Below are 13,066 nucleotides of genomic sequence, written 5' to 3' on the forward strand. Positions count from 1 at the left end.
AATTGTGAGATAAAAAATCATAATGAGACAAAAAGTTGCAATTATCAAATAAAAAGTCAAAATAATGACATTAGAAAGTCATAATTATGAGATAAGATGTCATGATTATAAGATGTAGACATGTCGAAAATGTGAGATAAAATGACATAAATATGAGATGAACAGTCATTATCATGAGATAAAAATGTGAGATAAAATGTCATAATTATGAGATAAAAAGTCGTTATGATATAAAAATGTTGACTATGTGAGATAAAATGTCTACTCCTCATCTGAGCTGCCACCTTACCGTAGTAGAGGAGTTTGCGTGTCCCAATGATCCTACGAGCTATGTTGTCCGGTCGTTATGATATTAAAATGTCCAAAATGTGAGTTAAAATGTCATAGTTATGAGATAAAAAGTCATTATCATGATATAAAAATGTCGAAAATGTGAGATAAAACGACATAGTTATAAGATTAAAAAAAAACATTTTCATGATATAGTCATGTCGAAAATGTGAGATCAAATGACATACTGATGAGATAAAAAGTCATTATCAGGAGATGAAAATGTGAGATCAAATGTCCTAATCATGAGAATAAAAAGCCTCAATGCGCCCCCTGGAGGACAGCGGCAGTACTGCACAAGCTCCTCCCCCTGGACGACAAGCTCCTCCTCCTAAAGGCCAGCGGCAGTACTGCACAAGCTCCTCCCCCTGGAGGACAAGCTCCTCCCCCCGTGTGAACAACACTGGCCTAGTGAAATGTTGGCTAAAGCAAAATGGCCGCCAGTAAACTAAGCGAGCATTCAGCGTCTGTCAGCCGCCCAGGGCTCGTCTCTCTTCGCTCTACAGCCTGAAAAGCACGGCGGAGGGCGAAAGGACAGCCGACTGTCAACATTGGAGTCACCTTTAACGTTCGAGCGATGTCATTTCTTCTCCAAGTCAGCCTTGAAAGCCTGGAGGAAGGAGCTCGCTAAGCTAGCTTGCCTCGCTAGCCGAAGCCCTTTTTTTTTCTTCTTCTTCTTGTTGTTGTTTTTTGCACACACGCACTTTATCTCCCATGTGATTCCCGAGGTGAGTCAGTGTTTGAATCTTGTCTTGCTTTCAACGTGTGCATGCTGCTCACAAACAAACAATTAGGCTAGAAGTGCGTTGTGGCGACGAGACGTCAGGAGAGTTAGCGCGTGCAAAACACTGACACGTGCAAAACACTGACTGACACGTGCACGCGGTCATCATGTGCAACTTGGGCCAAAGGGCTGCAATATTTGTCAGTAAGGGGCTGACGAGCAGGCACCTTGCAGTCTGACGGTCATCGCACCTCCCGGGCTTCTCTGCTCATTGCATCCGAGCAGCAGTGCCTCCTGCTCGGCTAGCTGCACGCCTGTGGTGCACCCCGAGTGTCCTTAGCTGATATTTATGCTGCTTTTTATTTGTTATATGCCGATAAACTCCTATACATTGACAGAACACTGATCAATCACAGTTTATTTATATAGCCCTAAATCACCAGTGTCTCAAAGGGCTGCACAAGCCACAACAACAGCCTCAGCTCAGATCCCACATCAGGGCAAGGAAAAACTCAACCCAATAGAATGCAATGAGAAACCTTGAGGGGACCACAGATGTGGGGACATATGGTACAATACAACCGGCAAGATAGGATGGAGCTAGACCGTGTAGTATTTTATACCTAAGTAGTAAAACCTTAAAGTCACATCTTAAGTGCACAGGAAGCTAGTGCAGGTGAGCCAGTATAGGTATATATCATACTTGCCAACCTTGAGACCTCCGATTTCGGGAGGTGGGGATGGGGGGCGTGGTCGGGGGTGGGGCGGGGGGCGTGGTTAAGATATATATATAAGAAATACTTGACTTTCAGTGAATTCTAGCTATTAGAGATGCGCGGATAGGCAATTATTTCATCCGCAACCGCATCAGAAAGTCATCAACCATCCGCAATCCACCCGATCTAACATTTGATCAGAACCGCATCCGCCCGCACCCGCCCGTTGTTATATATCTAATATAGACGATGCAAGGCATTAGTGAGGTTATAAAGCTTTTGCCTGTTAAAGAAAGGAGACTGATCCAATGCAGTACAGACATTCGCGTGCCACGCTGTCACGACCCAGACGCACACCAGTGCGCAATCATATGGGAGCCGCGCTGAGCGCACCTCCAAGCGCGTCTCGCTGCCGGCGACGGCCGGGTATATGGGCCCGACGCTCCAGCGCCATCCATTTTCAGGGCTAGTTGATTCGGCAGGTGGGTTGTTACACACTCCTTAGCGGGTTCCAACTTCCATGGCCACCGTCCTAGCTGCTGTCTATATCAACCAGGGTGAGCCCCACCCCTTTCGTGAGCGCACTGCGCGCGGAGTGACCCCTGTTACGCGCCCCCGGCAACAGGGGTGGCGGGCAGGTAAACTGCGCGGGCGGAGCGCGCGGAGTGACCCCTGTTACGAGCCCCCGTGGGTGGCGGGCAGGTAAGCTGCTTACCTGCTGCGCGTGACGCCGGCCGCGGCGAAGGCGGACGAGGCGGGGTGTCGGTGCGGTGGGCGCCGTGGTGACCCTGGACGTGCGTCGGGCCCTTCTCGCGGATCGCCTCAGCTACGGCTCCCGGTGGGGCCCTCTCGGGGGAAGGGGCCTCGGTCCCGGACCCCGGCGAGGCGTCGGGGGCCTTCTCCGCTCCGTAAAAGTGTCCATCTCTTTTCTTTTTTTTTTTTGTTGTGGCATATGCTGCAGGTGCCTGCTCGTTTTTCGTATGTGGGTAACAACATTTAACTATGTATATATATTTACCAATTGGTTTAACTGCCACCCGCCTGAATCTATTTAAAATCTAATTTTTTTTTATTTCAAACGCCCGACCCGACCCGCGGATAAAATCAAATTTTTTTAAATTTCATCCGCCCGATCCGCGGATAATCCGCGGACTCCGCGGTTGTGCCCGCAAACCGCGCATCTCTACTAGCTATATATATTTATTTTATTATATATATATATATATATATATATATATATATATATATATATATATATATATATATATATATATATATATATATATATATATATACCGGTGTGTGTGTATATATATATATACACATATAAATAAATAAAATAAATACTTGAATTTCAGTGATCATTTATTTACACATACACACACACATAACACTCCTCTACTCATTGTTGAGTTAAGGGTTGAATTGTCCATCCTTGTTCTATTCTCTGTCACTATTTCAGAACACACACATTACACAAATATACATTATAAAATCAATAAGAAAACGGGAGCTCTAATTTGGGAGTCTGAATTAGGATCAGAAGTTCCTATATAAACATTGCGCACTCACGTCGCCTTTTTGTATTGATTACTGCAGCTGTGCACTGGATTCATTCACAAATACAAACTACAACTCACAAACACTTTAGAGTTAGGCCCCACCATCAGAATGTGTACTTAAACTTATAAAGATCACATGGATATTATTCAGTGAGTTGATTCACCAAAACTAACCTGTTATACATGAGGAAAAGCACACAGGACGTTTCAATTGTTCACAGACTGGTCGCGCTCATCAGAATGACAAGACACTTCCGGTCTGCAGGTGATAGAATTCAATTGGGAAGAAACACCCTACTGACCAATGTGAATACTGATAAATGTGTAATGACAGCTCCAAAAACGAATTCAAACCACAAAATAAAATAAATAAATCAACACAAAAATGTTGACACATTATGGGTGGGTCACATATGCATGTACAGTAGATGGCAGTATTGTCCTGTTTATATTGTGAGAACGCGGACGTGTGAACAGGCTGTCAACACGTCACTCAGGTCCGCATGGAGCCGGAGGGGGCGTGGCCTCCAGTTCCGCCTGAATTTCGGGAGATTTTCGGGAGAAAATTTGTCCCGGGAGGTTTTCGGGAGAGGCGCTGAATTTCGGGAGTCTCCCGGAAAATCCGGGAGGGTTGGCAAGTATGGTATATATATATATATATATGTATATAGGTATATACAGTATAGGCGTAATATGATCAAAGTTTCTTGTTCTTGTCAAAAGTCTAGCAGCCACATTTTGTACCAACTGTAATCTTTTAATGGTAGACATAGGGAGGCCCTAAAATAATAGGTTACAGTAATGGAGACGAGACGTAACAAAGGCATGAATACTGATCTCAGCGTGGAGGTGATGGTGGCACGTGGCAGGTAACATAAATGAACATAAACATGCATGTTTACTGCTGACCTGTTACCCAGTCACCATCACTTATTTGCCAGTAGAGCTGCAGCTATCCAATTTTTTTAGTAATCGAGTATCAATAAATGTGTTCGATTAATCTCTTAAACACTTAAAGGGGAACTGCATTTTTGGGGATTTCTGCCCATCGATTATAATCATTATGAGAGACAAGAATACACATGTTTTTATTACTTTTATTTTTTTCACTTTATAAATGGAGCACTAATATGAGTCACCGTTGTAGCCTTTAAAGCCCTCTAAACAACTTCAAAACACTCCAACATTTTATGTACACACTGCAAGTATATATATAATTTAGTATCAGACACTTTTGTAACAATATGTAATATGTACAATATACACACTGAAAGTATATATATAATGTAGTAACAGACACCTTCATAACAATATGTAAAATATACACACTACAAGTATATATATAATGTAGTAGCACACACCTTCATAACAATATGTAATATGTACAATATACACACTGCAAGTATATATATAATGTAGTAACACACACCTTCATAACAATATGTAATATGTACAATATACACACTGCAAGTATATATATAATGTAGTAACACACACCTTCATAACAATATGTAATATGTACAATATACACACTGCAAGTATGTATAATGTAGTAACAGACACCTACCGGTACATAATATGTAATATGTACAATATACACACTGCAAGTATATATATAATGTAGTAACCGACACCTACATAACAATATGTAATATGTACAATAAACACACTGCAAGTATATATATAATGTAGTAACAGACACCTTCATAACAATATGTAATATGTACAATATACACACTGCAAGTATATATATAATGTAGTAACAGACACCATAACAATATGTAATATGTACAATATACACACTGCAAATATATATATATAATGTAGTAACAGACACCATAACAATATGTAATATGTACAATATACACACTGCAAGTATATATATAATGTAGTAACAGACACAATAACAATATGTAATAGGGTAAATTATAAATACATATTTTGATCATTTTAATCATTACATGGAAAATTCAAAGTAGTGATGTCACTGCCGAGCACAACTTATGTTTACAATGAAAACACGCCCCCAAAAAATGTATAGGTAATATTTCAAAATAACTCTTACCAATAGGGTAATATTTGTGTAAATTAATCTGATCTACATCTTACCGTATAACATTACTGATTTCCTTGATTTAAAAAATTAACCTAATTTTCCGGACTATAGAGCGCACTGGTATATAAGCCGCACCCACTACATTTCAGAGAAAACATTTTCCCCATACATTAGCCGCACCGGACTATAAGTGGCAGATATATACGTTGTGAAATTAGTTATTTACAAATAAATATTAAGACAAAACAGTCCAAAATTGACGTTCGCAGAAGAAAGCACGAGCCAAGAGGCATCCCGCCTCTAGAAGAGAGTGTTACTGCGTGATGATGCAACCTCGAGTCCACTCAAATCCGACACGGATGAAGAGGACAACAAAGACGTCACTCTTTGGTCGGCTGTAAGTGTGTTACAGGATAGACAGATTTATCCCACACTGAGGAAATGACCGTATTTTCCAGACAATAGAGTGTACCGGTATATAAGCCGCACCCTCAAAACTTTAGAAGAAAATAAATGTCCATGTATTAGCCGCACTGGACTATAAGTGGCAGATACATACGTTGTGAAATTAGTTATTTACACACAAATATTCTGTAAATGTTTATTTACATACCTTAATTGTTTCCAAACGGTGTCTGTAACATGGCAGTAAAACGGCTGATCAAACAAAACAGAAGTCATGGTCATGGACCCACTAGCTGCGCAAGTTAGCTCTCCAATCAGCTAAACATACTTAATAACTCTACGCTGACGTTTTGGTGAATTTACTGAGGAGTTTGTGACAGTGAAACAATACAAAAAGAATGCCATTGTAAGTTAATAATACCAACACAGACACTCGCAAACATCTTAGCATATTAGCTAATGCTTACGCCGCTAGCTGCATTACATTACGATAGCACATACAAATATGCATGAAAACACTCCTACAGACATCACACATGGGACGCTTTAGTAAGTAAGAATAGTTTTAGTTATATTGTAAAACTTACAAACGTTGCTTGGACTGATGAATGAAGAATCCATACGAGTAGAAACACTATCCATCATCATCATCAACATTGAAATTGCACTTTTAACATGTGTCCATTAATAATAATTAAAAAAAACCAACCTTGCCAGTCTTCACCAGCACACATGGCATTGCAGAGGCCGTGAGGAAACAACATATTTCTAAAGTTCCTGGAAATCCATGTTTGTTGGATTATATCCATTAAACGATTAATCGACGCAACAGATTATAAATCTTTTGGTAAGTTTTTTTTTTTAACGACTAATTGTTAGTCCTATTTGCCAGTAACAAATATTTGTAGTTTTTTGTTTGTCAACAACGGGCAAATAGTGAAAGTAAACCACAATAGCACAAAATGCGTGTAAAATGCCTACTTTTGATGCTAAGAAATCCCGAATGCTCCTGCCCCTCCAGCGTAGCGTGGTGTCGTCATTCTCCGCTTTCTGATCAACATTTCCAATTAAAGTAACTGTAGTGTCGACAAGGCCAATAATCGTCAATAAATCAATGAATCCAGAGATGAATGAAAATTAACTTGTTAACATTGCCCTCGTTAATACCTTGCCATCTAGATGCCGTGTGTGTTTTCTTTGTCTTCCGCTTCCAAACAGGAGGGTTCACTCTGTGCATCGCTCTCCTCAGTGGCAGAATTAAGCGGAACGGAGTGAACCCTCTCGTCCGTCAACTGCAATTGGACACGGACAGAGCCTTGCTAGTCGCGACTCGCCAGTGAGAAGCAGCCCGAGGTGATAAAACTTTGGGAATATTTCAAGTGCGCAAAATGAGCCCACCAACATGGAGGAACGAGCCAGTATGCTGAATTTGTTGGAAAGTGGTGGCACAACAGCAAAAACCCGCCCAGTTTTTCCAACTCCAGGGGAAAAACTGCACTTGTAGATGTTCAATGTTTATTGAAGTGCAGTTTTTGCTAACAGAGAGTTGCAGTTTTTTGTTTTTGTTTACCTTATTAGGATTAGGGCTGCAATGTGTCATGTTTTCATTGAGGGCCACAATGCAATTAGCTGCCCTTCGTGAATATATATGAATATAAACATATTATTACACAATTTGCAAAGGGAATTGTTTTCCATTATTATATTTTTTTACTTGCAGATTAATGGATAACTTGCTTTGAAATGATAAATCAAGTTTACAAGCAGACATTTAAGTATTTAAGCCGTAAACATGCCGCGTAAATGTCGTGGCGGGCCAAATTTGGCCCCCCGGCCTTGAGTTTGACACCTTTTTCAGGAGCGTAACTCCTACAAATGGATGAAATCCAAGCGACTTTTTTTCCTACAGTGGCGGGCCACAATAAAGCGATTTGGCATGACACCTAAAATGACGTGGTGGCGGGGCCACCTTAAACGATTTGACCCCGGGCCTTGAGTTTGACACCTGTTTGTTGAGTGAGTATACACACTGATGAAATCTGGACTGCACGGAGTGGCCGGAACTTTAAATACGCAAACATAGTTTCCCTAGGGCCGCTGCAAAGGAGCGCACAGGATAGAGACAGTGTGAGTATTGTGATCTGTATGCTTTGATTGATTGATTGATTGAGACTTTTATTAGTAGGTTGCACAGTGAAGTACATATTCCGTACAATTGACCACTAAATGGTAACACCCCAATAAGTTTTTCAACTTGTTTAAGTCGGGGTCCACTTAAATTGATTCATGATACAGACATACAGGTATATGGCAGACACTTGTTCTTTTTTATTCATGCACACATGTTAAAAGTGCCATTTTAATGTCGATGATGTGCATTCATTAAGAACAAAAGAATGATGGTGATGTAGGCAAAAAAAAGTAGATTTTTGCTATTTTTCCTAAAATACACCTGGAAGCTATAAGGATGATCATTTCAGAGGGAAAAAGTACAAGTGTGTCGGTTTTCCTGCTAATAAGAAAATGGATCAAAAATGTGTGGAATGTGGGGTGTTAGGAATATGCGGCAAGCCACTGTGCGAGGACAAATGAAATGTGTATGTTATGTTCTTCACAGACAGGAGAATCAGGAAAGGGAACAGCCGTTAATGGAAGACAAAAAAAAGAAGAAAGACGATAAAAAGAAAAAGGAAACCTCTCAGAAGGTATGTTATGGTTCATCTCAGCATGTTACCAGCAACATTTCAATAAAGTTATGTTTTGGAACTTAAAGCTTTGGCCAGATAATTAGTCTAATGTGCAGATGATAACTACTGTGATTTATTTTTTACTGTCGCACTTTCTGCTTCATAGCTGACCCATTTGCTCTCTATTTTAGGTGCCAGAGCAGAAAATCAACGGTAAATATAACTTTTTTTATGATCTTATATTTGTTCCCTGGTGTGTGTGTGTGTGTGTGTGTGTGTGTGTGTGTGTGTGTGTGTGTGTGTGTGTGTGTGTGTGTGTGTGTGTGTGTGTGTGTGTGTGTGTGTGTACATACACACATATATATATATATATATATATATATATACACACATGCGAAACAGGCTTGTAGGGATGATATAGCCTCTTGTATTTTTTCCTGACCTAACATACATACATACAAAAGTTGTAGAAATGATTGGAAACTCAAGACAGCCATGACATTAAGTTCTTTACAAGTGTATGTAAACTTTTGACCACGACTGTAAGTACTGTATACATTGCTTATCGACACAACAATAAATAATAATTGACTCCCCTTTATTTCCCAGTGCCAGAATCAGCCAAGCCCTCGGGTTCACAGCAACTCGCCACCCCAGCCTCAGTCTCCCCCAACCCTGGCCCCAGTACCCCATCATCCCCTGGTCCTGGTGCCACAGGGCTTTCTGCACCAGTTCCCCCTGGTGGCGGGAACAATGCAAAGCAGCGTACTGCTGTGGCCAACGGACAGCCCTCCTCCCCTTCTGGAAACCAAACCTCCCAGCAGCAGCGATACATGTCCCGAGAGGTCCCACCAAGATTTCGCTGCCAGCAGGACCATAAAGTGCTACTGAAGAGGGGGCAGCCACCACTGTCCTCCATGCTTCTTGGGGGTGGCAGAGGAGACGATAGCGCTAGTGGGAATGGGGTTGGGAGTGGCTGGGGAGCCACACCAACTCTTTCCGCCCAAGACGCAGAAAACTCCAATGCAGACACAGGGCTGGGTACATCCTCTCCTTCACCAACCAACACTTCATCCTCATCATGTGTGACTGCTCTGTCGTCTTCATCTACTACCACTTCAGCTTATGCAAATTCCACATGGGGGGCAGGATCTGTCAGCCTGTCCTCCTCTCAGGGTTGTGACAAGATTATTGTGGATAGGACTGATCTGGACAACTGGCCTAGCATCCTAGGCTCAGCCAAATTGAGTTCTGATGGGTCCGGAGGAGGGACGCAGGAGCAAGACTGCCCTGGTAACAAAAACAGTAGTGCCTCATGTAGTGAAAGAAACATCCAGCAGAGAGGGGGAGCAGTCGAAGGAGGAGCAGGGAAAGTGGACAATCCCTCCCCACCTTGTTCTTCTCTTCCTTCCTCCATTTCATTACAAAACGAATGTGTTCAGACAGGAGGTGGTATATGGAGCTCTTCCACCTCCTCTCGGGTGGAGGCAGGGTTTGGATCGGCAGCATTTTATAATTCCAAAGTCTCCAATCTGCTTCCCGGGCCTCAAGAGAGTCCTGTGGATAGCAACAGCAGTCTCCCTGGTGCCATTTTAAACCCCAATGTGAACCCCTCTGCATGGCCAGCACTAGTACAGGAGGAGGCATCAACTTCAACAACTTACGGCCTTCCTGTACACTCGTCCTCATTTCCTGACAGCACCACCTCTCCCTCCCTTGAGCTCACAAAGACCGCAGAAGTAGAGATGCCTAGAGAACTGCAGGAGCCCTTGGAAAACCCAACGTTAGAGCTAAGTTCAGGTGGAGGAGCACTTGAAGCAGAACCAGGACCAAAAAAAGAAAGTGTGGACGAAAGGGTTTCTAAGTCTGACATCAATGCAGAAGAGAATGGGAATAACTCTGGCTCTCTGTCTTCTTCCGATGCCTCCTCTTCATGGAGATCTTTGCCCGCTGTGCCCTCTATGGGTGCCTCACAGGAAGATCAATGGGGAGGAGGGGAGACTCAAGCCTTGGGGCAGGAAGGTAATCTGTGGGGCTTTGATAACCAGGGTGACAATACAGGGTGTGAAAGAAGAAAGGGTGACGTTGGCTCAAATACCCAAAAGGTATCTCAGGGAGTGTGGGAAGACAGAAGTTCAGAAACTGAGTGTGGCGACCTAGCAGAATGTGTAAGTAACTTGGCAATAGTGGGTGGAAAAGGAGAAGGTGGCAGCAACAGCGGTGGCAGTAGTAGTGGAGTCAGTGAAGGTGGCGGAGGCAGTGCTTTGTCAGACTCTGCGTCACCAAAGTTTGCAGCTATGGAAAATGCTTGGGACAATCAGAAAGTGATAGATAGTGGAGATGCAGTAGAACAAGAAGAAAAAGGCTCTGTAGGCAAAGGACCGTCCTCCTACAGTGGAGATGGAAGTGAAAGTGGTGGAGAAGGGAGTGTTAGTGGGCCGGGTAAAAAGGATGAAGTCCAGTCTGTGGTCCATCCCTCCCAACAGACCTCCAATGCTGAAGTGGCCTTACTTGGCATGCTCAATCGATCTGACCTGGATCCCAGGGTTCTGTCTAACACGGGATGGGGACAGACCCAGATTCGACAGAATGTGTCCTGGGATTTGGACAAGACCACAGGAGTGGGAAACAGAAATGAAAAAACGTCATCTTCCACATTCACATCAGGATCAATGAACACCAATAATCGCAGTTCTGGGTACATGTCTAATTCCAGGGTAAATAGTAATGATCAGTCTGCCAGCAGCCACATTGACAGCATGAACGCTGGCCCTGCTTCAGCAAGAGAGTCATGGGATGGTGGTTCCTCACAAGTTACTAGTACTTCTCCCATGTCTGATGGCATCATACCGAAGCCAGGAATGCCTGCTATGGAGGGCAGTAAAGGAAAGGCTGCTCGTGGTTGGGGTGATCTTCCACCTGAGAATCCGAGCAAAGGATGGTCTGACGAACACAGCTGGGGGGACCATAAAGGAGGGAACTGGAGGGATAATGCGGAACATACCAGTGGGTGGACAGTTTCTCCAGAAGATAAAGGGACAGTTGGATGGAAGGGAGCCGAGAGAGCGAAGGTTGGTGGTTGGGAAGGAGACTGGGCCCAGAATGATTGCAAACCTAGTGGTGGGTGGGGAGATGGGCGAAACAGAAGCGCAAGCAGCTCTGAAAACATATCCACTTGGGGTAACCTGGATGAAGGTGGGTCTCAACGGGGCGGATGGGGAGACACATCTAAGTCTCACCAGGACTGGGGGAGTTCCAAGCACACAGCAGCACAGACACCAAACAGCCAAGTGGCAACAATGAAAACCCCAAATCAGCAGCATCAATCACAAGGGCACCACCCACCAGGAGGAACCACCCAAGGAGGCTGGGAAAGCCGGGCTAGTGTTGTAGCTGGGGGTCCACCATCCAAGAATCAGAACCAAAGTCCGGGCTGGATCTCCGGCCCAATACCACAGATTTCTGGGGATGACTCAATCGAACCCAGTGGCTGGGATGAGCCCTCTCCTCAGCCAATCGGTCGCAAAATGGAAATTGACGATGGAACTTCAGCCTGGGGAGATCCTACCATCTACAGTGGAAAAAATGTGAACTTGTGGGACAAAAATAGTGCTTCAGCCAGTGAAAGCCAGGGTCAGCAGGCCCCAACACCACCTAGCATGTCCATGCAGCAGCAGCAGCCACCTCGACGACAACCGGGATTTCAACACCGGGACGCGAACTCTGGAAACACAGCCGTTGGTAAGCATTGTTTGTATGATTACACATTTGTATTTTATTCTCAGCAATCTCCCTCCCCTATGTTTTCTATATTGAATCTTTAACGTGCTAATTGTCAACTTGAATGTTCATTTTCGGAAAGCCGCAGGTCCTGGCATGTGGGGAGGAGGCACACAATCTGTTGATAATGGCACGGTTGCGTGGGGCCAATCAGAACCAGCTGCTGGTTGGGGTGATGCAGAGGATCCTGGCAAAAGGTCTGGCTGGGGGAACCTGTCCCCTGGCCCGAATAATCCAGGTAAGTGTTGGTCTTCTGAATTTCCACTTTTATTTCTAGAGTTACTTTTCTTTATCTTAAACTTTGGAATAAAAGTCACGCTTTTACCCAAATTTGATGTGCAGTGTTGACATCCCCCAAATTAATTCCTTGTAATTATTTCCTGCTTTTTACACCACCGCATTGCTTTTGTCAAATGTATGTATTGAAAATATGAATTAATGTTACTTTTATTCAAGAAATAATTTATTTCAAAGTCAGTTGTTTGCAACCTCGATCTACAAACATAAACGGTTCTATAAACATGGTTCGTAAAACGGAAAGGTCGTATAGTGAAGAAAATTTATTTTATAAGAAACAATGCGAATATGAATAATGGGTTCCGGCCTCAACAAAAGTCTATATTTTAGTCATTGTTTGTACTCTTTGAGCAGAAAAAGTGATATAATAGGGCTGGGCGATATGGCTTTTTATTAATATCTCGATATTTTTGGGCCATGTCACGATACACCATATATATCGCGATATTTTGCCTTAGCCTTGAATGAACACTTGATGCAAATAATCACACCAGTAGGATGGTTCTATG

General features: G+C 43.1%; 1 protein-coding gene across 5 annotated transcripts in view; it reads left to right on the plus strand.

Annotated features, from left to right (window-relative positions):
• Positions 1 to 753: 753 nt before the first annotated feature.
• Positions 754 to 13,066, plus strand: part of LOC133615693 (trinucleotide repeat-containing gene 6B protein-like) — a 42,699-nt gene continuing 30,386 nt past the window's right edge. For 4 of the 5 annotated variants that reach the window (XR_012051109.1, XM_072915823.1, XM_061974467.2 and 1 more), the window contains exons 1-5: positions 754 to 1,058; positions 8,411 to 8,498; positions 8,672 to 8,693; positions 9,090 to 12,221; positions 12,343 to 12,498. Coding sequence is in view for 4 of the 5 variants with exons in the window: in XM_072915823.1 (XP_072771924.1) it covers positions 8,442 to 8,498; positions 8,672 to 8,693; positions 9,090 to 12,221; positions 12,343 to 12,498 (3,367 nt within the window). In the remaining variant the exon portion in view is untranslated. Of the gene's footprint in view, positions 1,059 to 8,410; positions 8,499 to 8,671; positions 8,694 to 9,089; positions 12,222 to 12,342; positions 12,499 to 13,066 lie in introns of those variants that run through there. The other variant, XM_072915824.1, reaches the window with a different exon arrangement.

The sequence above is a fragment of the Nerophis lumbriciformis genome, linkage group LG22 (assembly GCF_033978685.3).
Source record: "Nerophis lumbriciformis linkage group LG22, RoL_Nlum_v2.1, whole genome shotgun sequence".
Lineage (NCBI taxonomy): Eukaryota > Metazoa > Chordata > Actinopteri > Syngnathiformes > Syngnathidae > Nerophis > Nerophis lumbriciformis.